General features: G+C 32.5%; 1 protein-coding gene across 8 annotated transcripts in view; it reads right to left on the bottom strand.

Moving 5' to 3' along the window:
* Positions 1-12,843, bottom strand: part of LOC143235368 (uncharacterized) — a 60,474-nt gene extending 47,631 nt beyond the window's left edge. For 2 of the 8 annotated variants that reach the window (XM_076473472.1, XM_076473465.1), the window contains exons 1-2: positions 12,555-12,694; positions 3,754-3,903 (exon numbers count right to left, since the gene is read on the bottom strand). In XM_076473472.1, coding sequence (XP_076329587.1) covers positions 3,754-3,900 — 147 coding nt within the window. In that variant the 5' untranslated portion in view covers positions 3,901-3,903; positions 12,555-12,694. The other 6 variants (XM_076473473.1, XM_076473466.1, XM_076473467.1 and 3 more) reach the window with 5 other exon arrangements.
* Between the last annotated feature and the right edge of the window lie 10,995 nt (positions 12,844-23,838).

The following is a 23,838-nucleotide window of genomic DNA, read 5'->3' as shown; positions in this document are numbered from 1 at the left end:
TAGTAATGAAGTCATCTACTGAATGCAAAGATTTAGGAAAGAGTATAGTGCAAAATATCCAGTCATTGCATCAAAAGTCAGTGACAGTCATGCGTTTTGTACAGTTTGTCACATCAATTTTTCTGTGGTGCATGGCGGTATAAACGATTGTTCCAGACAAACAAAATCAGCATCTCACCAACAAAAGGCTGAGGTGAAGACAAAAACAATGGAGATAATGACATTTATGAGAAAGAATTCAGAATATGAAAAAGAATTTCAAAATAATTTTTTTAATTTATTTATTAAATACACAAAACACAGTCATAAATAAGCAATCTATAGTAGTAATAAATAATAATAGTTATAATAATAATATAATAATAAATAGCTCAGAGACATTGGTCAGGCCTAGTAGCTGCAAATGATAAAGGGCTCTGTCTGCAATCATTACACTCAGTCATTTTAAATAGTTAGCATCTGTGAATGGTGTGTGCATGGAACTAGAGAATGTAAGTAATGAGAAATAGCTTGTATGAATCAGCAGATCCCATATTCTATGCTGATGCCAGTTCAAAGGTAAAAAACCCAAACTGCTACACCTGACCATTGTGCACAAGAAATGCTGATAGTGGCACACAGTTGGCATCAAAGATTACATGAAATTGAATATAGTACTGTTAGCTACTTGACATACCATAGTACTTAGGAATGTTTCTTACCTAAATATGTTATAATTAGAGATATAGTTTAAATTGTATTTAGGTTTTACTATTATATTTTAGTTATGTTTTAAAATGCATAATTAAAAGTTTTAAACATTTTTTTAAACATACATCAGACTTTGCTTCCACTCTCAAAGATTAGGACATTATGAAGTGAATGAAAATTTTGCCAATGGGTTGTGCATGTGTCCCAAAGGAATTTTAATATGCCTTGATGGCACCATTGACTTGTGTAAGGATGAATGATAGCATGTAAATGATGAGAAAAGAAAAATAAAAACATTAAAAATTAAATGCATATGAGAAGGTTTGATTTGTTTTTAATTTTATGCAAAGTTACACAAGGGTTATCGAGCCATCTCTAATTTACTAGTGTAAGACTAGAGACAAGGCAGCTAGCCATCACCACCCACTGCCAACTGTTGGGCTACTCTTTTACCAATTGAGATTGACTGTCACACTATAATGCTCCCATGGTTGAAAAAACAAGCATGTTTGGTGTGACAGGATTCAACCCAGCAACTCTTGGATTACAAGTCGAGTGCCTTAACCATCTGGCAATGCTGGGCCTATGTGAAAAGGAAAATACCTTAAATTACGAATTTAACAAATGGAAAATCTTTAAAGATATTCTACAAAAATTAAAATTATGTATTTTTTCTAGTTCCTAATTTTAATTATTTTGCTGCATTTTATACTGATGATGATAGCTGGAGTTAGTGATGTGGCAGAGAAAAAGAAAATATGAATATTTACGTTAAAAATTTCTATAGATTACACAAAGGAAATATGAAAACTATAAGATAATGAAAAGTGTTATCATACTTAAAATGAGAATGACCTTGCACTTGATTTGTTAACTGTTGGAGTGCAAATAAATACAACAGAAAAATAACATTCTTTGTAAAAATAATTATAAAATCATTATTATTTGTTTACAAGATACTTATGATGTTTAACAAAATATTACCAGTTTTTGAAAGGATACATTAAAAAAAAATTCAGTTACTATATGTATGGTTGTAAAAGAGAAATTCATTAATCAACTTTTGTTATGAAAGGGTTAAGTATATACATACTGAATTCGCCTATACAAAACTTTTGGTCAGTTAATAATATATTGTGTTATAAATCAACTATGTGAAAGTTATGATTTTTGTGTAACTTATCACAGCATCCACCTAAACATTTTTTGAAGTTCATAACCCAAACAAAGGATAGATACCTCAGCTTGTAGCATATAATTTAGGGCTTCTGAAGAAATGTAGAGAAAAAAATTACAGAATCTCTTGTGGTATTTGTAGCAAAAATATATACTGGAGAAACTGAGTGATCTTTAAAAGTGTGTTCAACTGAACATCTTAGTGTTTGATGGGTGATATTGATAAAAGAGTAGTGGAAATATTTTATTAATGATATTAATGAGCAGTCTGCCTAAATCTGATTACCCTTTTAAGATTAAAATAGAAAGAAAATGCCATGGTTTATTTTCTTGGGCAGGAAGTACAAGGTGTTCCTTCTATTCAGATTTGGGAAGACTAATTAGCATAAATAGAGCATTGCCACTATAAATGGTAGGTTAATGTATGAATGAACATTTTAATATATTTCACTTCATTCCTTGCTTAATAATGTATGTATGTGGTTTTAACTAAATTTACTGTTCATACAAACATAGTTATTTGGCTTAAATGCTCAAATGAGCCACCATTTGTTTTCATACTTTCATGAAACCTTTCTTCACTATGATTATAGTCTTGTAATACATTTATTACTGTTACCTTTCCATTGTTGCTAATGTGATTGTACATCACATGATACATTAGCACATGTTATTACTGCAAATTGTATCAGCTTTACTTTATTTCTTCAAATAAAAACAGACAAGGGTCTGAGATAACTGGATACAAAAGAAAGGAGTCACCAATAAGTTGTGCAATGGCTAACCTAAATGTGGTGGCAGTGAGAGGTGAGAGAAGCAGTAAAAGGACAAGAAACGGGAAAACAGGAGGGGGAAAGAGCTGATCAGATTCATCATCCTCATGGTTTGGTTCAGAAACAGGAATACACTTCAGATGCAGGGACAAAGATATGACACAAGAAACTATGGTGGTAATATATTCAATATCAATGATCACAGAACAGGGGCAATGTTAGTGAAAATACCAGAACCTTGGTTATTGCAGCAATTCACCAGATAAAAATTGTTTTTCAGTAGAAATACTGTTTCAAACTGAAATTAAAACAAACTAAAAGGAAACCAAAGAAAGTTAGTACTTAAAATTCATACGAGTGAAAAATATCTAAAAAGATAACACTTATGGATAAAAAAGTTCTTAAAACCTACATCATACATAGCTACAAAAGGCCTACAGTATGAACAACATAATCAAATCATAGTCAGTGCAACAGAAGCCAAACCAAAAACCTAAACCCAAAAGTTTTTTTTTTCACAAGAGCACCAAAATTCTTTCAAAGTAAAAGCACCTGAATTAAAATCAGCATGTGGAAATAGCAATCTGTCAAACACACATGAATTTTTACCAATGTTTATATTACAAATGCACTGTTTTGCTTCAGTTGTAATTGACACTTCCTTGTCTTTACTCAAAGAAACTTTTAAATGTGATGCTATAGGACCCACATTCTTGTACTTCTTCTGAGATGGTTATGAATAATCTTATTCTTTGAGCTGTACAAAGTTATGGAACATCAGGTAACAATAATATATGAATGCATAAAATGACAAACCTTGATTACCGTAGCTAACATGTAGCATTTCCTTCCCTAACCATGACTAACTGAAAGAAAATGTAGTGATACTTTAGTCTCTCAATAACTAGATGATGCTATACATGAAGTCATTTTCAATTGCTCAACCTGAAGTCTATATTTTGTATTGTAAGCCATGTGATACACATCTTTAAAAAATCTTGAGTGCATGCAGCCTTATAAAATTTACACTAAGCAAAGTTTCACAAAACTGTGAGTATTCATTGCTTTACAATATTTAGAAAAGTAAGTTATATACAGTTTTACATTTACTTACTGTTCCCAAAACTGTCTGTTGAGTTTTGTGTTTTACAGGAATTCCTAAGTCAGCATAGGTTATAGGTTTGTCTAATTCTTGAGGTGAAGTAGAAACTGAGGAAGGAAGCCAAAAGGGGCTTGATGTTTCTTCTTTGTTATGCTCCATTTACTGCAGGAACAAAAGAGAAAAGTTAACTGTTACATTTTGCAACTAAAAAAGAAAATCTAGTAAAAAGTGATAAAATATTCAATAAATTGCTATTCTACCATGTTTTCTACTTTTGGAAGTGTTTAACTGTTGTAATTTCCAAACAATAATCTCTCTGAATTATGAAATAAGATTAAAGTACATGATACATGAATACACAAATTTGTTTCAATCTTCTTGTTATATTCTGAATTTATCCTCTGATTATATGTAGGTTTCATGTAGCACACGGTTGTGAAATCCTTTAAGTTAATTTTGTTCTAGCTACCTTTGTTCCTTTACTATTCTTATATAGATAGTACGTGTTCTTCATGGAAGATATTACTACAATACACTGCACATTATGCAAGGATGTTAAATAGCAGCATCTTTAGATAGTAGTTTGTTTGATATGTCAAGGTTAACACTTCACTCACGTTGTAATGGTAATGATCAGGCTCTTGGATAGTGCTAGTTGCTCTGGATAAATGTGAAGATTCTTTCAAGTTAAGGCAAGTCTGATACACGGATTCATCTTCTACAATTAAATAGAGTATCTAGAAAAAAAGCTATTGTCCTACGTAAGTAACAACAAAAGCACACACACTTTTATTGTGATTATAAAAATTGTTCATTTTGCATTTCACTTCATGTTTGATCCAATTATTCTGGTTGATATCACAACTCAGTTTGCAAGAAATTTAATACAACTTCATGATCAAAAGCTTGAAAGTTGACTCAAGTCTACTAAGATACCCCACAGAGTGGAAAAATAAGACAAAAATTGGGTGCTGTGATACACACCTAACCTAAATCACAAATGTCAAAAGTCCATTCTACCTACAAAACTGTGGAAAATTCATTGATTTATTATTTTTGTCATTGTAGCCAACCCACTACCCTTGTTTGTTGAGAAGTCTGATAGTAAGTCAGATTTTAGTGTCTTGAAGTTTCTTAAAAGTTTAGAAAGACATTTTTATATACATCAAGTACCTAAAAATAATAAGTGTAAACTTGTACTTTTTGTTGAGGGAGGGCCACTACTATGGTTGATGGCTTTTGGAAAAAAAATGACTTTTGAACACAAGGGAGAATTTTAAGAAACATTGACCAACTGGTACCCAGCACTGTTAAATAATATCAAATTGACTATGAAACTCTTTAGTATGAAGTGCCACAGTAATGTAGGGGAGCGAGTTGAGATGTTATTTAGGAAAAATATGATAACTTATAAAATATGGAATGCTTAAGCTATAGAAAGAGAAATTGTGAAGTGTGCAATTACAATTATGTTTCTTTATGAAAATACTTGGAATGTCACTGTTAAATATGTTGCTGATGTGCTAAAAATTACAAAACAATACAAGCATAATCAAAATAATAACTTTTAAGAGTGAAATCATTAAAACTAAATGCCAAAATAGACCTTTGTGATGCTATAATTGTAATCAAATAAGACATTTCTTTAACCTGTTCAGTGCCGTAGATGAGATAACGCGTCCAAGCCGATTGGTAACACAGTGCCACAGATGAGTTAGTTCGTTCTCAATAATACCTAACTTCAACGCTAGATGTCAGCACCATACATGCATTTGACCTACTTACAAATTGTTTCACTTTCAATCCAAATGGCATAATGAAAAAGTTACAAAATGAAGAAGCATTAGAGTTGTATTGCAGCAGCTGAAATACTTGGCAATCAACAGGGTAAGCATTGTCCCAAGAAAAGAAAATATATAAACCTGGAACAGAGAAATGAAGGACAGCAGACAAGAAACAAGAGCAGGGATCAAAGGAGGAGGTTTTAGGTATTGTGAAGGTAAAACCCTCTATCAGCTTTTTAACAATAACTAAAACAGATCTGCCACATCTAACCATACACATTACTGACATGAAAGTAGTAAGTCACATGGACAGTGTGTTAACTTAATCAGTACTAAATGAAAATATATGGCAAAAAATCTAGAGAAATGATCCAACACTTTTTTGTCAAGTAAAGGTAACATTTCTTGCAAGTAAAATGATGAACTGTGAACCATTAGGATAATTTGAAGCAAAATATTAATAACAAATATTATTGTGGACCAAAGTTTTGTTGTTGTCAAAGATTTGATTGTATCTTGTCTTACTGGATTAGACTTCATTCAGAAAAACAATGCAACCTTAGACTTCTTCACAAATGTTCTTGAATTAAATGTGCAATCTGCTAGATACGACTCTACAACTGAAAAGATACCGACTGAAGAAGTACAATATTCACATTTCAAGAATAAAGACTCAACAATTAAAACACCTTGAGCTGAAATATGCCAACAGTTTTAACAATAAATCTGGCATCAAAGATTTGTCTGAAAACAGTATTATAACCACAAAGGAAAATACAAACATACAATACATACAAATGATGACAATGTGAAAAGTATCACAGACTTCCCAACTCCAAGAAACTGCAAAGAATTAAACATATTCTTGGGTATGTGTACTTGGTACAATCAAACTTTGCTGCAATTGCTGAACATTTGTTTCAAATAGGAAGGAAACTTATCAGATGGAAATGGAACCCCCAAAGTTAGGATGTATTCCAGAAATTAAAGCAGGCTTTATACGAATCCCCTATCTGAAAAATTCCAAAAAAAGGCAAACTCTGTTTTCTGCATACTAATAATTCAAATGTTGAGTTAGGAGCAGTTTTGTGCCAGAAGGGTGTCACAGCATACAGAAGCCTAGCTCTGGTCAAAATTAAATAAAAACACTGATAAGATACTGGAGGTAGAAACTATCCATCAACAAAAGCTATCACCCCAGCAGATGACTGTACCAAATGGCAAAGTGAGGTGGACCATAGGGCAGTGGTGAGCTTCTCTGGGACTGAACATGACTGACATACAAACTGTCAAGCACATCTTACCATATCATTCTGCCATGCTAAAGAAAGGACCAACTGTTTGTCAGAGCAATGAGTTCCCTGAGAGTTCCTAACATGTTCTGCCAACAATGGAAATATATTGAGAAGAAGTGATAGCAACATTTCCCTGGAATGGTTGGACTCTCTTAACAATGCCTGGTTTCAAGTTTAGACTGCTCCTAGACTCCATCAAGTGCATGAATGAGGAAAAACTCTGGAAAGGCAAGATACTGCAAATTACAAAGGTTTGAACAAGTGAAAACAGCAATCAATCAAGCACAATTCAAGGTTCCAAAAAAGGTTATCACAGAACACTTGACCAGATAATCTACACCATTTGAATGGTATGACTACACCCCTCAATAACCTCAGTGACATGAGAATTCCCTTGCATTTCACTTTGTGTAAGAGTTACCCAGCAAGATAATACAGCAAAATCTGGATGTGAGAGATCTCTTCACTCTTTCTGTTGTGATGCATTATGAAGAAGTAACTTTGAGCTGTTTACAAAATAGAAAGAGGCCTGTGGTGGAAGCTGCACCGACATTCATGCAGATTGAAATATTTAGCAAAACAAACACTTTCCTAAATATATTATGAATATTATTCTGATGTAAAGAGCAGTGTGAAATGCATGAAAATTAACACACACGGTGAAATTTTATAAATTGTACTAACTGTGGTTATTTATTCCTTCCACTAAAATTTGGTTTGGTTGGATCAAAAGATTAGCATGTTTATCATTGTCTCAGAAATAAGAACAGACAGATGGCAGTATGACTAAAACAGTATTGGTCCAAACACAGACTCAATGAGACTTGTACACCAAAATATTCACAGGTACCAGGAATACGTGTTCTAAGGACAAAAAGAGCATGAACACATGGAAACTCCACATATATTTTCATTGACTAAGGTATTCCATCAGTTACTCAGCCTTTAAAGGTGCTTTCTTGGAAGGAAGTGATGGGTAATGAGGGTAACTGGGGGTTATGACCACTTTTTAACCTATGAACCAAGATGATTTTTGGATCAATGGGAATTCACCTGGCCTTGCACTTTTAATCTGCTCTTTTGTTATTCATGATTGAATTCTGACCATTCTGGATATTTTGTTCTTCAGCTATCCAGTGGTGTTTTTTTTATTCTAGTGTGTTTAAACCTCTAAGTCTTACTTAACTTGGAAGAATACAGACCATTTGATGACATTAAGAAATGTATTCAAAAATTAAAGAATACCTTATGGATCTTGTTGTCTGACTGCAGATGACCATGAGCCAGTAGAGATGGATATATTATATCCTCAAACACAAGCAACAAATCCAACTAATCATAATGGTTAGGTCATATTCAATAATAAGAGGACAATTCAGTTGAGATTTGAGAATGGTTATAAGGATGGTAACCATCATGGTTAGTTGAAGCAGAGTGGAAATGATCACATGTTGGTAATATATGAAGCAAAGGTACTTTTCCATTCAAGTGAGAAACAGTAAATTAGTTATCATGTTAAGTGAATCTTTTGCACAATCATCTTCAGGTTCCTGCATCAAACTGTATCAAGAGTCTCACAATCAAACAAGCTGAAAAATCTAAATATAAGGCAACAAATTAATTAAAAATACACTCTTTAAACTGCTCAAAAACAGTATCTTTTGCAATATTAGAATTATCCAAAGTATTATTATAACATGAATAATACCACATTTTCTGATAGAAATACTATCCAGTACACCCTTTAATTTAGAAATCATATCTCAAAATGAACTATAATAAATAGCAACCAATTCTACACTGAAATTAGTATCTCTAAAAGACAAGAAATGGTAAGATCTGAAACTTCATTGTAACATTTTTTTCAAAATTAATATTCTCATAATGATTTTAGCAATGGCAATTTACATAACTGAACTGTAGGAAACTTCAAAATTTCTCCCACAATGTAAAACAACAGGAAATTCATCATGTAAATGCTAAATGCTCCAAAGGTACTTTCTTAGAAGGAAGTGATGGATTATGAAGGTTACTGGGGGTTATATGACTGCTTTTCATTCTATACACCACGAACAGAGAATGTATCCTTTTGTAATGCATGATAATTGACCACCAGAATGAAGGACAAGAAAATGCTCCAGATATCTTGGAACAACAGGTATCATAAGACCATCAGCAAGTTCTTAAGACCGTTTAGAAGTCTGACATAGAGAACAACAGCAAACATACTGTTTTATTTGTTATCAACTACTACATCAGAAAACTGTTGTGTATGATAAATAGTTCTAGCTATTCAAAGGTCACCAGCTAATGGATGATCAAGGTAATGATTCATCTCTCTTGCTAATAAAAATTCACAAATACGTAACCTTAAATGCATTTGAGTAGCAGAAGATCTATTTCTTCTTGACACACAACATACAAGAGACCCTCTCTTATCTTACATTTTATGGAAAATTCTTTATCCTGCAGGCTTTATTTTTTATTTATTTGAAGATCAGACTAATTATTCGATCAGCCACTTGCAGGATTCATACATGAGTTTTATCCTTCAAAATTAATAAATTATTTTCTAAGACTTGTGGAAGTCAATACAATTCCAAAAAGAGCAGCAAGACTGCCTTCAGTAATGTCACATTTAACGGGATTCTGATGCAAGACATTTGATACAAAATCCAACTTTCCAGGTTTATGAATAACTGTGAAATCAAATTCTTGCACTCTTAAACTCCACTTCACCAAGTAATTTGCAAGTTCTAGATGATTAAACACACAAGTTTAGCACAATGATAAGAAAATACTATAATTTACATCATTACAAATAGGAAAGATAATATCCAAGGGCCTGAACTACAACTAGACATTTCTTTCAATTACGGAAAATTTACATGAACTAAGAATTGTTAGCATCTTAAATTAGGATAGAACCAAAACCCACATCTGAAGCATCAGTATGTAATACAACATTTTTCTGGAAATCAGGAAATGTCAAGATTAGTTGTTTAAAACAAACAGTTGAACACCTGAAAGGCACTTGGACAATTTAAAACTCCATAAAAAGACTTTCCAGCTAGTTTTGTTAATGATTAAACTAAAATAGCACAATTTGGAACATACATATGATAATATCCAGTTAAACTAAGAAATTCTTTCACTTCTTTAATTCTCTCAGGTACAGAGAAATTTTTAACAGCTCTTACTTTATCAGGATATTCATTTATACAAGTTATGATATGTTCAAGTACAAGAAATTCAAATCTTCAAATATAACATTTAACAAACTCAACTGTTAAACCTGCTGAGACAAGCCTATTAAGTAATGTTGGAATGTCTGGCAAATACTGCTTAAATGCAAAAACTGCAGCTATATCATCTATCTACCTATATACATGTAAACCAAGCCACAAACAACATAATAAAATTGAAATTCAAAACCATACCTCCACTACCACTCCTTGCTGTCATCCTTAAGTTTTAAGGTACAAGTTACGATTTAAGGACAACAGTATGGAATGGCAGTGAAGGTTTATATTAATTTCATTAATTTTTTTATAGTGCTAATCCATGAACAATTAATGTTTTGCATGACATTATAATTATTTATTTATTTATATCTATCCATATATATATATACACACACACACACATGCTGATACACATTTGTACAGTAATCCTTCTAAAACTTTTCATTACTCTCTAAAATGTTAAAAGTGCATTACTCAAGAGTGAACACAAATACTTTAAACAGAAACAAATGAGTTTATATATTAAAGCTAATAGACACTTGGCAAAAATCAGAAGATAAATCTAAAGTGCTAATAAATTTATATCTGCTAAATAAGTCATGAGCATCATCAGTGCATGGCAACTGATAATTGTTAACTGTAACTCTGCTAAGTTTTCCATGATCAATACAGAATCTAAAGTACATTCTAAAGTAAAGGCTATCAAAATATTTTGATCACGTTTTAAAAACAAGTGTTCTATGAAATGAAAAAAAAATAATGATGTAACAGTAATTAAGTCAGAAAAAACACACAGAACATAGTTACATGTATACACCAACATTGTGAAACAAAACTAAGTTAACAACTTAATATAGGCCACTCAACATTTTACAAAAAAAGTATAATGAACAGTTAAACTTCTAATGTCATTGTCAACTCTTAATTAGTTATGCCAGTTTCAAGAAGCATGCTCCAATATTACATATAATCAATTATGCATTCCACCTTCATTAATGACAATTATTTGTTACTTACAGTACATCTGAAATATTCTGATAAATAAATAAACTACAGTAAGAGGCAAACCAAACTTCATCATAAAAAAACAATTTAGTTGACAAGACCAGGGCTAAATCTGGCCACATTTGCATTATAATTTGCAATGCACAGCTGGCCTGTTGCTATACATACAATAATAATGATAGCAGTGGCTGCAAATCTCACCATTTATTTTATATAGGACCTGATACTGTATTTTTCTTTACATGAATAGTGTTCTCATTCAGCTGTACATATTGGAAAACTTTCAGACTTTAGCTTATGCAAGCAGAGAGTTGGGTTGATAAATGGTGCACATAAACACAAATCACAAAGCAGCAGGTCTATGTGAACCTATTCCTACTTATTGATATTTTATAAACATACTGAAAACTAACAGATGAAACTTATATTAAATGTACTTGAAAAATGAGAGTTTTATAATAGCATACTAATGTAAAACCAACACCCCTAACTGCCTCTACAATATGTTAGGCTAAATTATTTGTATAATACAAAACAATGCAACTTGGATGTTGATCATGTCTAGTGTACTTAAAGCATCCGGTATTCATTTGGCAATAATATTTTATTACGTGTTATAGATTTATGGTTAAACTTGTAGGTGCTTTGTACTCTTGAACCAGTTTCAAAAAAGTTGACCCACCTGATGTTTGTACGACATGATTTTTTTTATTACTTTAGTAATTAAACATCACACAATTAGATATAGTAATAGATCCATAATCATTGGACTGGAATGACACAGACAGTTACAGGTGTGCAAGCCTACAATAAACACTGTTAATAGGCATATATTATTTAGCCAAGGCTTCATTTGTTGTGAACATTTATCCAGACACACAGGGACCTGCAGTGAATTGCATAATTCATTAATTAGTAATATATTAATATATATTATGATATTTATTGAGCTCCATAATATTAATAATTTGGCAGTATTTTAATTCTTTTAAAAATTAAAATACAAGTTATAGTTAAATAAGTTATGCCACTCTGCCTCTACTCTAAATTTTATGAATGGAACTAGAAAGTAGAATTATTATTTTTTGAGGCATTTAACTTTAAGTTCAACTGTTAAAGACTAGTTACATTTAAAAAAGGCATGACTCTGATCAATATTATCAGTATTATTATTTGATCGATTCATGTAATATTATTAGAAGCTAACTTTAACAGGAGTCATTATTCAGTAATAGTTGAAATGTCTCTGATAGTACTAGGCCTACTGCTTCGGATAACCCAGTAAAAACTTAATACTATCATGTTGTAACATTTGTGTTTTTAATACGGGTAAAATATTATTTGACATAAAAAGTAATCACTATTACTACATTATAAATAATATAAATTAAATAAATTATTGGTACTGAATTCTAACTTTTAATTATATATATATATATACATATCTTGCACCATTGTAACAAGTTAATACCTCAAACACTTACAGCGTTCAGAAACATAAATTTACAAGTTTGTATTTAATACTCCCCAATATTCTTTTTAATATTATATAATTCCGGCAGGTGACCTACAATGCAATCACGCAGGTCAAAATAAGTAAAAAAATAATATTTAAAATTTTCCAAACACATACACCTAAAACGTTGTTGTTTTCTAATTAAGCACAAAGCTACACACTGGCCTATATGTGCTCTGCCCACCACGGGTATTGAAACCCGGTTTTTAGCGTTGTAAGTCCGTAAACATGCCGCTAAGCCACTGGAGGCAACCTAAGACGACATACTGTACGACAATAAACATAAAACATGGGGAAAATGAGAATAATAAACTTTCTTATAAAAAGCGAAATAACATTAAAAATACAGTAAAAGACAAAAAGTTGCTGGGTGAGCTGGACATTCAGAAGAGTTGGAAGAAGCAACAATAAGTAAAATATCCAAAATACGTGATTTAAAAATGTAATTATATCAATTGCAAATGAGTTTTATATTTTACGAAGGATAATTTTGTATGATAATGTTTTAATTACCTCGGGTAAGACAGTTATAACACTCAAAGTTTTAGGGTGATATTTAGTTGAAACAAAAACTTTAGGTTATTCAACTTATCACTCAGGTTTTGTTTAGTAAAATAATAAGATTTTCCACCCAAGAGGATTGTTTTTTTGTTTTTTTAATTAAGCACAAAGCTACACAATGGGCTATCTGTGCTCTGCTCACCACGGTTATCGAAAACCCGGTTTTTAACGTTGTACGTCCGCAGACATACCGCTGAGCCACTGGGGGACCACCTAGGAGGAGGGGAAGCAAACAATGTTAAGGGTTAGTTTTGTTTTATTTTCTAATTTCGGGAGCCATCTGCGCTAATCGTCCCTAATTTATCAGTGTAAGACTAGACGGAAGGCAACTAGGCATTACCACCCACCGCCAACTTTTGGGCTACTCTTTTTACCAACGAATAGTGGGATTGACCTACATTATAACGTTCCCACGGCTAAAAGGGCGAGCATGTTTTGTGTTACGGGGATTCAAACCCGCGACCCTCAGATTACGATTCGAACGCCTTTACCCACCTGGTCATGCCGGGCCTCAATGTTAAGTGAGACCAATAAATTAAAGGCTTGAAATTGATCTAAATTTGTTCATTAAAAAAATCAAATGTAATATTTTTTATAGAAGTTTTATTTATATTAAATCATACTGTACGAGTTTATCATGCATCAAAGCTAAAAATTAATATGTGATCAATATGTTTAGATCTTCAGGGTATTGTTCTCCCCCTTGGCGACGGCTTTGGTTTTATTCACATCCATGAGATAAATTGTGAAATAAAAATTTGTGATCTCACCAGTCATTTTTCATGCCTAAAGTCATGTAACACTCCACTGGGTGATAAAAAACTGTCTTTTCATACCACAACCAACCATATTCCTCGCTGAAAGTCATATAAAGTTTCTTGGGTGACGGTCAGCTATTACTGGCACGTTAAGGGAGTTGGAAAGGTACATTCTGATGTAAACTATATTTTTTAACGTTTTAATTTAAATGTTACTCGTTTCTTCGTTTGCATTTGAGCACAAAGCTAGACAACGGGCTACCTGTGTTTTGCTCGCTACGGGTATCTAAAACCAGACTTACCACTGTGTTATTTGGGGGTAGGTGTTATCAGAGTGTGGAAGTACATTATGCCAATATGCCAGTAAGCTGGGAAACAAACATTTATGAACATAATGAAGTGGTTATTTTTATGAGAAAATGCTACACCTTTCTCGACAGAATATTGGTCTGTCTTCTTCAGACCATTGTTCTGTCGAGATATGCAGCATGTTCACCCTAAAATAAATCTTTGTTTTTCCAACTTATTATTAATATAAATGTTGGCTAGTGGACGAATGACATAAAGATCAAACGAATTCGTAACAGTAGTTCTAGAATATCGACAGAGAAAGTTCCCGATAACATTAATGCTTTACTAGAATTGACTAAAATATATACGTGGGTAGATAAGTTTTCAAAAAAAAAAAAAAAAAGAGTAAGAAATTAAGTAGCGATTAAGAATTCATTACATGAGTGATCAAGTATGTTAATCAGTAAAATTAGTGTTTTTGTAAAGTAAACAGTAAGCTAATTAGTCTTTATTACCCATCAAGAAGTTCGATTCGTAATCTGAGGATCGCGGGTTCGAATCCCGGTCGCACCAAACATGCTCGCCCTTTCAGCCGTGGGGGCGTTATAAGTACGGTCAATCCCATTATTCGTTGGTAAAAGAGTAGCCCAAGAGTTGGCGGTGGGTGGTGATGAATAGCTGCCATCTCTCTAGTCTTACACTGCTAAATTAGGGACGGCTAGTGCAAATAGCCCTCGAGTAGCTTTGTGCGAAATTGAAAAACAAACAAACAATCCTTTAGTAGTAGTTATTTAGGGTTAGGTAATAAAATGTTTATATTATTTCAAGCTTTAATGTCAGTGATCAAGTAATTAAAAAGACTAATAATTCCATTACACATTTCTGTAATCTAAATCTAAGAATGTGTTTTCGTTACAAGCAAAGCTTCAGAGGGTTATCTGGTAGAGTCCAATCCTTGGAGTCAACTTCCTTGTGGTAGGTTGTTGGTCTGAAATACTTCCCATACACCAGATAATGTAGAAATACACAATTTATTGATATAATAAAGTCATTTTTAATATTTACATTAAATGTTTCTATGACAAAAAATGGTGATCTAAGAAACTTAACATCTTTTCACTAAACTGAATAATTCACTCCATTAGAAAGCCCTCGTTTAAAGTTTTTAACTGAACTTGATAAAGTTTCTTGCAGATGATTCGGTGTCTCAAAGCCACATGGAAAACGTTTTAGCATGAAGTTGACGAAAGGTACATTACCTTTTTTCAACTAATTTTAAACAATTTATAATTTATCATATTCTGACCATATGTTTGTTTGTTTGTTTTTTTGAATTTCGCACAAAGCTACTCGAGGGCTATCTGTGCTACGTCCCTAATTTAGCAGCATGAAATGGTACGTCGGTAGAATGGACAGGGTTATAATATATTGTGTCATTTTGGATGTTAATAAAAGCCCTATTATATAAGTTTGGCTAAACTTCTGGGTAGTACTACACTTTCTAAGTAGTGCAATTCGGTTTCTAAGTTTTCTTTGTAGGTACAATGTTTTAATAAATGTAATAATGAGGTTGTAAACCAAGATTCTCCTCCTAAAACCAAAAAATAATCGTTCCATTCATATCTTACATACAAGTATTTAAATATATGTGTGCGTATAACAAGAAATAATTCGTAAAGATATTAGTTAGAAATTTCTTAGAAGTCAAATTATTAATGAACACTGCTTTATAATATTTTATCTTCCGGTTTAAAATCAGACAAAACCAACCATGATCTTTCTGAAAAAATATAATCTTGCCTTTGAGATGATCTCTTAGAAAATAATATAACCGTTAAATTAAAATTAAAATAACAAACAGTTTGTACTGATGATAATGCCATACTAAAGGACGTGGCTCGCCATGGCCAGGTGGATTAAGGCGTTCGACTCGTAATTTGTAGGTTACAGGTTCGAATCCCCATCGCACCAAACATGCTCGTCCTTTCAGAAGTGGGGGCGTTAAAAGGTGAGGGTCAATCCCACTATTCGTTGGAAAAAAGAGTAACCCAAGAGTTGGCGGTGGGTGGTGATGACTAGCTGCCTTCCCTCTAGTATTGCACTGCTAAATTAAGGACGGCTAGCGCAGATAGCCCTTGTGTAGCTTTGCGCGAAATTAAAGAAAAAACAAAGGATGATACGAGGTAGTCATAACTTACCTCATGTAGAAGCTGATGTTATTGTGTTTTGAATTTAATTATTTAATCTAGAAGATTCCTTACTAGATATCAAATCAAAACTAGTTTAGATATTATTTAGTTTTATAGAAATCAGCACTTTTATCTTATTTTAGGTGAATCTTGGGCAATCAGTAGCACCATCTCTGATGAACAAGAAAGATCAATAACTCCGGAGATTTCCATACCCAAAAGGTATGTATTTTGAAGTAAGTCCTAACTCTCAGCTCAAATGGTTGCCAGGACGCTTTACTCACAATCTGCTGTTTTGAACTCCTGTCACACCAAACACATACACCCATTTAGCTGTAAAGAAAAACTAAAACATTACGGTCAATTTCACTATTCATTGATAAAAAGAGTAAACAAATAGTTGACGTTCTTCGGTGTTGACTAGGTGTCTTTATTTTGTTGAAAGGATGGTTGGTGGATATAGCCTACGAGTAGAGTCACGCAAAATTTAAAAGAAACCAAATCAAACTTACTAAGTATCGAATAAACATTTTAAAACTATAACAAAATATGTTCATATAGTTTCTTAATCAAATAGGACACAATCGGTTTAAGATAAATACTTAACAGTTCACGTACTATTGTTCTCAGCTGTCTTTATCTCACCATGGTGAACTTATGTTTTGATAAGAATGTTTATTATTGAAGATTATAATCTGTTATCAAGCAGAAAAACCGTTAACCTGAAATGCAATGAAAAGTATGTATTCCAATAATATAATTAAGTTTCATAGATACTTATATAATCTGTGTATTTCTTCAATACTTTGCACCTTTGCTGCTTGGCTAAAACGAGTTAAACGCTACCTGTCATATCATCTTTGCCGTCAACATCTTGTAGAGTCGTTTTCACTTATAATTTCTTTTAAGCCCTTAATTCTTGTATTTTTTATTCAAGCAGACAAATTTGGTAACATATGTTATATGTAACCCTGAAATAACCATATTTCGTTATCTATTCCACCATATAAATATTCAAGTACATTTAATAATCATTTGACGAACCTCAACTACTGTTTTTCTATAGACACAATTCCGACCATTTTTCAATCTAAGTAACTTTAGTGTGGATATTATAGTAACTTGTAAATGAAAGTAGAGAAGAATATATCAACTCCATTACATCTGCTATACCCACTGTTATCGAGGACTTCTGTACAATACCAGTACTCCACAGTTTGACTGGTACACGACAGATCTAGTAGTTGTTGAAATACTTTTGTCATATTGTCTGAGCAATAACTGTTTTAGAGTGAATCGTGATATTTACCAATTTTATCTAAATTGTTAATCATTAACACTAAGGTACTGATTTATCAATATAACACAATTCATTTAAATAAATATTGATCTTCTCTCATACAAGTCACTTATGTGTAAATATACTATGACATATTCATCACATGTAAGTATTCCTTCTATTCCAGTGACTTTCCCGTGAACAAAAAGTCACTTAGGAAGCGGATCTAAAACGGTCTCAAGAATGTGTTTAGTCGTCACCATAGCTGCAAGCCGTTCAAAGAGGAGACCATCAAAGGAATAAAAGATCCAATCGACGAGGAAAAGTCCTCCTGGAGTCACGACTCGTAAGTTTTAGGTTCTTATGATTTAAATAGGATACCGTATTTTCATACTATATATACTCAACGTAATGTATTGCTTTACAAAAACCAAGTTTTAATACATAAATTCTCACCGTGTAAAAGTGTACAAGCCATGGTTTGACTGGATACCGATATTTTCAATTGATGGGTATTCTATGCCCACAAGGGCTAAATGGCAAATCAGAATCACTTAACATCCCTAAATTTAAACAACTGACTAACCACTCATTGCCACAAGAAACTTTAGCCATTTCTTGTTACTATTAATTTTGTTTTTACCTGCTCTTGATTCAAATCACGTCAGAAGTCCCTTCGTGTTAGCATATTCTTCACTCAAAGCCACCCATGGAATAACTGCGCATAGCAGTTTAAAACTGACGAACAAGATGGAAGTTAATTATTGAATTTAGCCTATTACAGTCCCACACCCTACCCACTTAACAGATTCAACAAGGAAAAACATAGAAATGATTCAATATGACCTAATATGTTGTCTCCCCACCTGTAATTTGTGTGTTTGTTTTTGAATTTCGCACAAAGCTACTCGAGGGCTATCTGTGCTAGCCGTCCCTAATTTAGCAGTGTAAAACTAGAGAGAAGGCAGCTAGTCATCACCACCCCCCGCCAACTCTTGGGCTACTCTTTTTCTAACGAATAGTGGGATTGACCGTCACATAATAACGCCCCCACACCTAAAAGGGCGAGTATGTTTGACGCGATGGGGATGCGAGCCCGCGACCCTCAGATTATGAGTCGCGCGCGCCTTACGCGCTTGGCCATGCCGGGCCCTAAATAGTAAGAAGAAAAAATCAGTTTCACCATCCGCAACTGTCGGATCATCAACGAGAAGAAGATAATTTAATGGAAGAAACGTAATCTAAATCTTCAAGCATTTTGTTTCCTTACATGGACAATATTTTTTTTCAAGATATTTTGTATTCGTGTCTAACCTCACTAACATTGTTGAACAAAGCAAATTAGCTATTCATAGATGAATTTTAGTTAAGAGAAAGTCGCACTAACATATAGGAATCACTACAAAGTGTATATTGTATATATATTGTTTTAATAGTTCCAGGAGTGTCCGTGACCCTGATGAAAGATCATGAAACACTGATTTCGCTCTCTTCGATACTTGATCCGGGTGATGTCTTCATAGAATTAAGTGGCGCCAGTGTCAGAGTGGAAAGCACCACAGAAATCAGCAACAGAATAATAAAAACGAAGAATATATGTTTGACAACTCTTTGTATTTCGGATCGGAAAGGAAACTGAATTTATGGAAAAGTACTTCAAATGGCATTTTCATTCTAAATAGTAATTATCTGTGTACTTATATATGTTACATTTCGTGTTTAGTTTTGTAAAATAATAAATTAAGAAACGTTTAAATTCTATTCCTTATGGTATTAAATGTATTACGAAAATTTTTGTATTGGATTTATTAGTAAAAAGATGAAATAACACCAACAGAATTCAAGACAGACTTGCTACAGAGAAATCAATCTGGAGATAGATATAATTTATGAGGAAAGCTTCACTGAATACAACAGTTTTTCAGCCCTGATGGACAGTTTGATCACAAAATGTAACTATCTTTATATATGTCAAAACAGCGAGAGAAAGATTGCTATGACTGGTGACAAAAATGTCATTGTTTCACAAAGTCGGGCTAGTACATATCTGATTAATATAAATATAATTAATACAACAGTTTAAATTAGTAATTTACCAGTTAATTAACTTTCCTTATCATTAAATTAAACCATCATAGAAAAGGATGACACTGTAGAATAATTAAAACGAGTTCTTAGATATTAAATTAACTCATTAATGATTTTCGGTAACATGATTAGAATGAAATAATCAGGACATATTTCTTTTTAATAATTTATTAATTTTCTCACAACATAGATTTTTCAATATGACATGCACACAATGACACGTCTTGTAACATAACATTTTCGAAAAGCATCAGTCAATCTCGGTTGTGTCATCGTCTAAACTAAATTAGAATAATTTAAAAAGAATTACAACCAGTTGTTATCATTCATATACTTATCAAACGTTTTGTCTAAACTCTCATTTACTTCTTTTACAACGTCTGAAGATAACCCATCCCAAAGGCTAACCAACCTCTTAAATAATTGAAACTGCTTTAGCTAAAAATGACTCCTACTCTTCCATAGTCCTCTAGTTCTAGTGTTCTCTTGTTCTTCTGTTTTCATTGGCAAATATTTTTCTATATTATGCATCAGCACAATAACAATCTTACTTTCAATCTCAAACAGTTTCATCAGACCAATACAACTTCTTTTATGTTGAGAAAACAATTTGATAAATTTCAGCATCTCCACGTGTGACAAAACAACATTTTCTTTTCTTTTAATGTACTTTTAAACCTACAGAACTTCTTTTCTCATATATCCTTTTTGATATTTCGATTTATTGTTTTACCAACTTTTTGATCTTATGAATCTGGTGTCATACCAATCAATTCAAATTTCTTAAATTTATGATGATTTTAATAAATCTCATCTCTTAAACTCTGTGTGAGCCAACCTGTTTATTGTTTCCTAACAGCTACCCTTTTCATTCTATAAGGAATATGTTGACCTTGAATATTGAAGAATTTACCTTTAAAAAGTTTATATATCTGGTCAGTGTCACCAAATAACTCAGATTACCAATTCAGGACAGATTATTCTTGTTACATCCTTTCAATTTTGATTTTGCATTATGATCCAAATATCGTTATTTATCTCTATTTGCAACAAAACATTGCACCTAATAGAGCACTTATTATATCCATCCAGATGTTCCACATTTTCCACAATAATTTCTGTATTTGAAATTAAGAATAAATTTAACATAGCATTGTTTTAATAGATTTATTGACTAATTGCTTAAGAAGCTCAACAGTTTACAAAATCATTTCTCCTTCATGGTTTGACTTTAATATTACCCAATATATATGTTACATTATGATTTCATTAAGAGCTGAAATCTTAATCTGATTGTAAAGATTCTCACTAATCTCATCAGTACTATTCTGGTTTTTAAGAAATTCCCACTAAAAGGCCTTTCCTTTTATATCAACTAATAACGATCCAAATGGATTTTATCTCTATTCTAATATCCTTAATTTGACCGAAATGTAACCCACACTTTAAATATAAACCCAATCTTCAGCTCTATCTTTAATATTCCATTCACTTTAAATTACCATAAACTCTCTATTTTTAAAAGAAATTATATCAAAAACATTTACGTTCAGTTATTTCCATTATATCAAAATCCTGTATTCCTACCAGTGGCATAAAGTCATCTATTTTATTTGTTTTATATTTCTACCATTATAATAATAACAATTAAGCTTATTAGTAATTATAATTCCTATTTCCTATAATAAACATGTGTCTCCCTTTTATTTTCTTTCAATTTAATTTTTCCTGGTCCTCATTACTATTTAGTCCATTTTTCAATATTCTATTAAAGCCGAGTAAGTACATTTAGTCAGCTCCTATCCTATTGAAATGTAACCATCTAGTCAGTGTGTTCATCCTTACGTACAGATTTCAACCTTGCACCTAGCCCTATTGACCTATTTATAACTTCATCTCACAGTTAGTTTTGCAGAGTATCCCTGACAAAAATTATTTCAGGGCTTTTTTTTTCTTTAAATTATTTCATGATCTCACGACACTTCTGCTTGTCCTCTTCATTAAATTTTCTGCTTTTTCAGTTACATCCTCCATCTGTACCCTTTGGTAGTATAATCTTTTTCCTCCCTATTCACAACATTGGTTATTGTCTCCCTCTTTGTAATAATCACCTATAGCTGATAGTCTACTTATCTTCCACATCTTTCTCTGACCCTTTGGTTTTCCTTCCACCTAACATTTCCTCATCTGCATAAACCAAAGACTGAAATTTATTATTTAACAGAATATACTTATTATAAATAATTTCACTACTTTTCATTCTAATAGTACTCTTTCTGCTTTCCTGGAAGTTATTGTCAGCTGATGTATCCCTTGCATGTAAAAGCTTAAGTTTCTTCTGAAATTGCGATTCTATTTCCCACAGTGTGTTCTTCTCTTTATCTATTACCTCTACTTTATTAGGATAGACTTTAATTTCTCCTCCATCCTACATACTGTATATAAAAATTGCATGTCTTTATTAATAGCTTCCTTAAAAGTATAGGGGCGACTCACATTCCTAAATAAAATCGAACACACATTGCACTCGTTACATCTAACAAACTGTGAACACTTTACTCCTGCAAGTCTTAACCACTGGATTTATACTTGTGGCTTTAAAATAAGTAAGCAGTACCAAATGTCAGCATTCTATTTTTAACTCTGTTACTGTTAAGACGAATGTTTAAGAAACAATTGCCCGGCATGAGCAGGTGGTTAAAGCTCTTGACTTGTAATCTGAGGGTCACAGGTTTGAATCCCCGTCGCACTAAACATGTTCGTTGGTTAATCCCACAATTCATTGATAAATGAGTAGTCCAAAAGTTGACGGTGGGTGGTGATGACTAGCTTTATTCCCTCTTGTCTCACACTGCTAACTTTGGGATAGTTTTCATGTAACTTTGCATGAAAATTGAAACAAACTGACAAAGAATCGATGATTAAGAACACATTTACATTAAAATGTTTCACAATAAATTCATGAATAAATATACCATTATTATGTCTGTGGGACCTGAATCTGGATAGCATTTTTATTTCAACATATTGACCATGATAATCAGCATAAAAATATACAATACTGTCCACACTACAGCCCATGTAGTACATCTTGGTTGTAAATCCACGTTCAACAGTTCTTGGTGAATTTTCTTATTTTGAGACTATGTGATGGTTGTCCTAATAGATCAAAATATGCTCCTTTCTTATTTCAACCAAAGTAAACACAGATCCATTGACTACTGCTTTCATAACTAAGGTCCAAAGTGATGATGTATAATTGTTTTTCTGCTAATCACTGCTAAAGATGTCCCCAAACTCTTTTCTTGTAAAGAAACATTGTGAGAGTATCAAAGAAGTCTGAATGAATTCATTGTTTTCTCGATGTCAGTTACGAAGTTTCTATCCTCATCGATTTCTGAAATTGACTGATATTATTCATATGCTAGAATATTTATAGTAGTGAGTATTGAGTAAGGCATTACCACGATGTATTTTAATTCATAAATGTCTATGTTTCACCAACTTAAAGTGAGAATCTCCAAGAGATTGATAGAGTGTTAAATAAAAACAAGTGTATATCCTCCAGATTATTCATCATATCTTACATCATTTCCTTAATCTTGAAATTGGTTTCCTGTTCCACTATATGTTTTATAAAATTCTTGTTCCGTTGACTCTCACTCCATAAACGGCATCTTATACATCAAGCAAGAAACTACTGTATGGTCCCTTAATAAATTAATTAAATCTGTATTGTTAGTCTTCATTTTCTTAAACATTTGCTTCCATATTGTCATGATCTTGTATCCTTGAACCTCAAGTTGTTTCTATTACTTACATGTGCTTTTTATAATAAACCCGATAGGTCTATTTAGAACTACGTTCTTTGTGCCATTATCATAACATTTACTATAGCCATGGTAGTTGCATGTTTTATTTCATACAAAACCCAACTTCTCGATAATTTAGGATTTGCTTCTCACCATCGTTAGAGGCAAGTTGGATTTTTACTATCTCGGATTTTTGTACATAATATAACAAGTACTTGGTTGTAAAGTATCCATGATTAGGTGTGAACAACTATCGATTTTGATGATATAAACC

Source organism: Tachypleus tridentatus, chromosome 12 (genome assembly GCF_004210375.1).
Source record: "Tachypleus tridentatus isolate NWPU-2018 chromosome 12, ASM421037v1, whole genome shotgun sequence".
Classification (NCBI taxonomy): Eukaryota; Metazoa; Arthropoda; class Merostomata; order Xiphosura; family Limulidae; genus Tachypleus; species Tachypleus tridentatus.
This window is presented reverse-complemented; position numbering and strand designations above follow the sequence as displayed.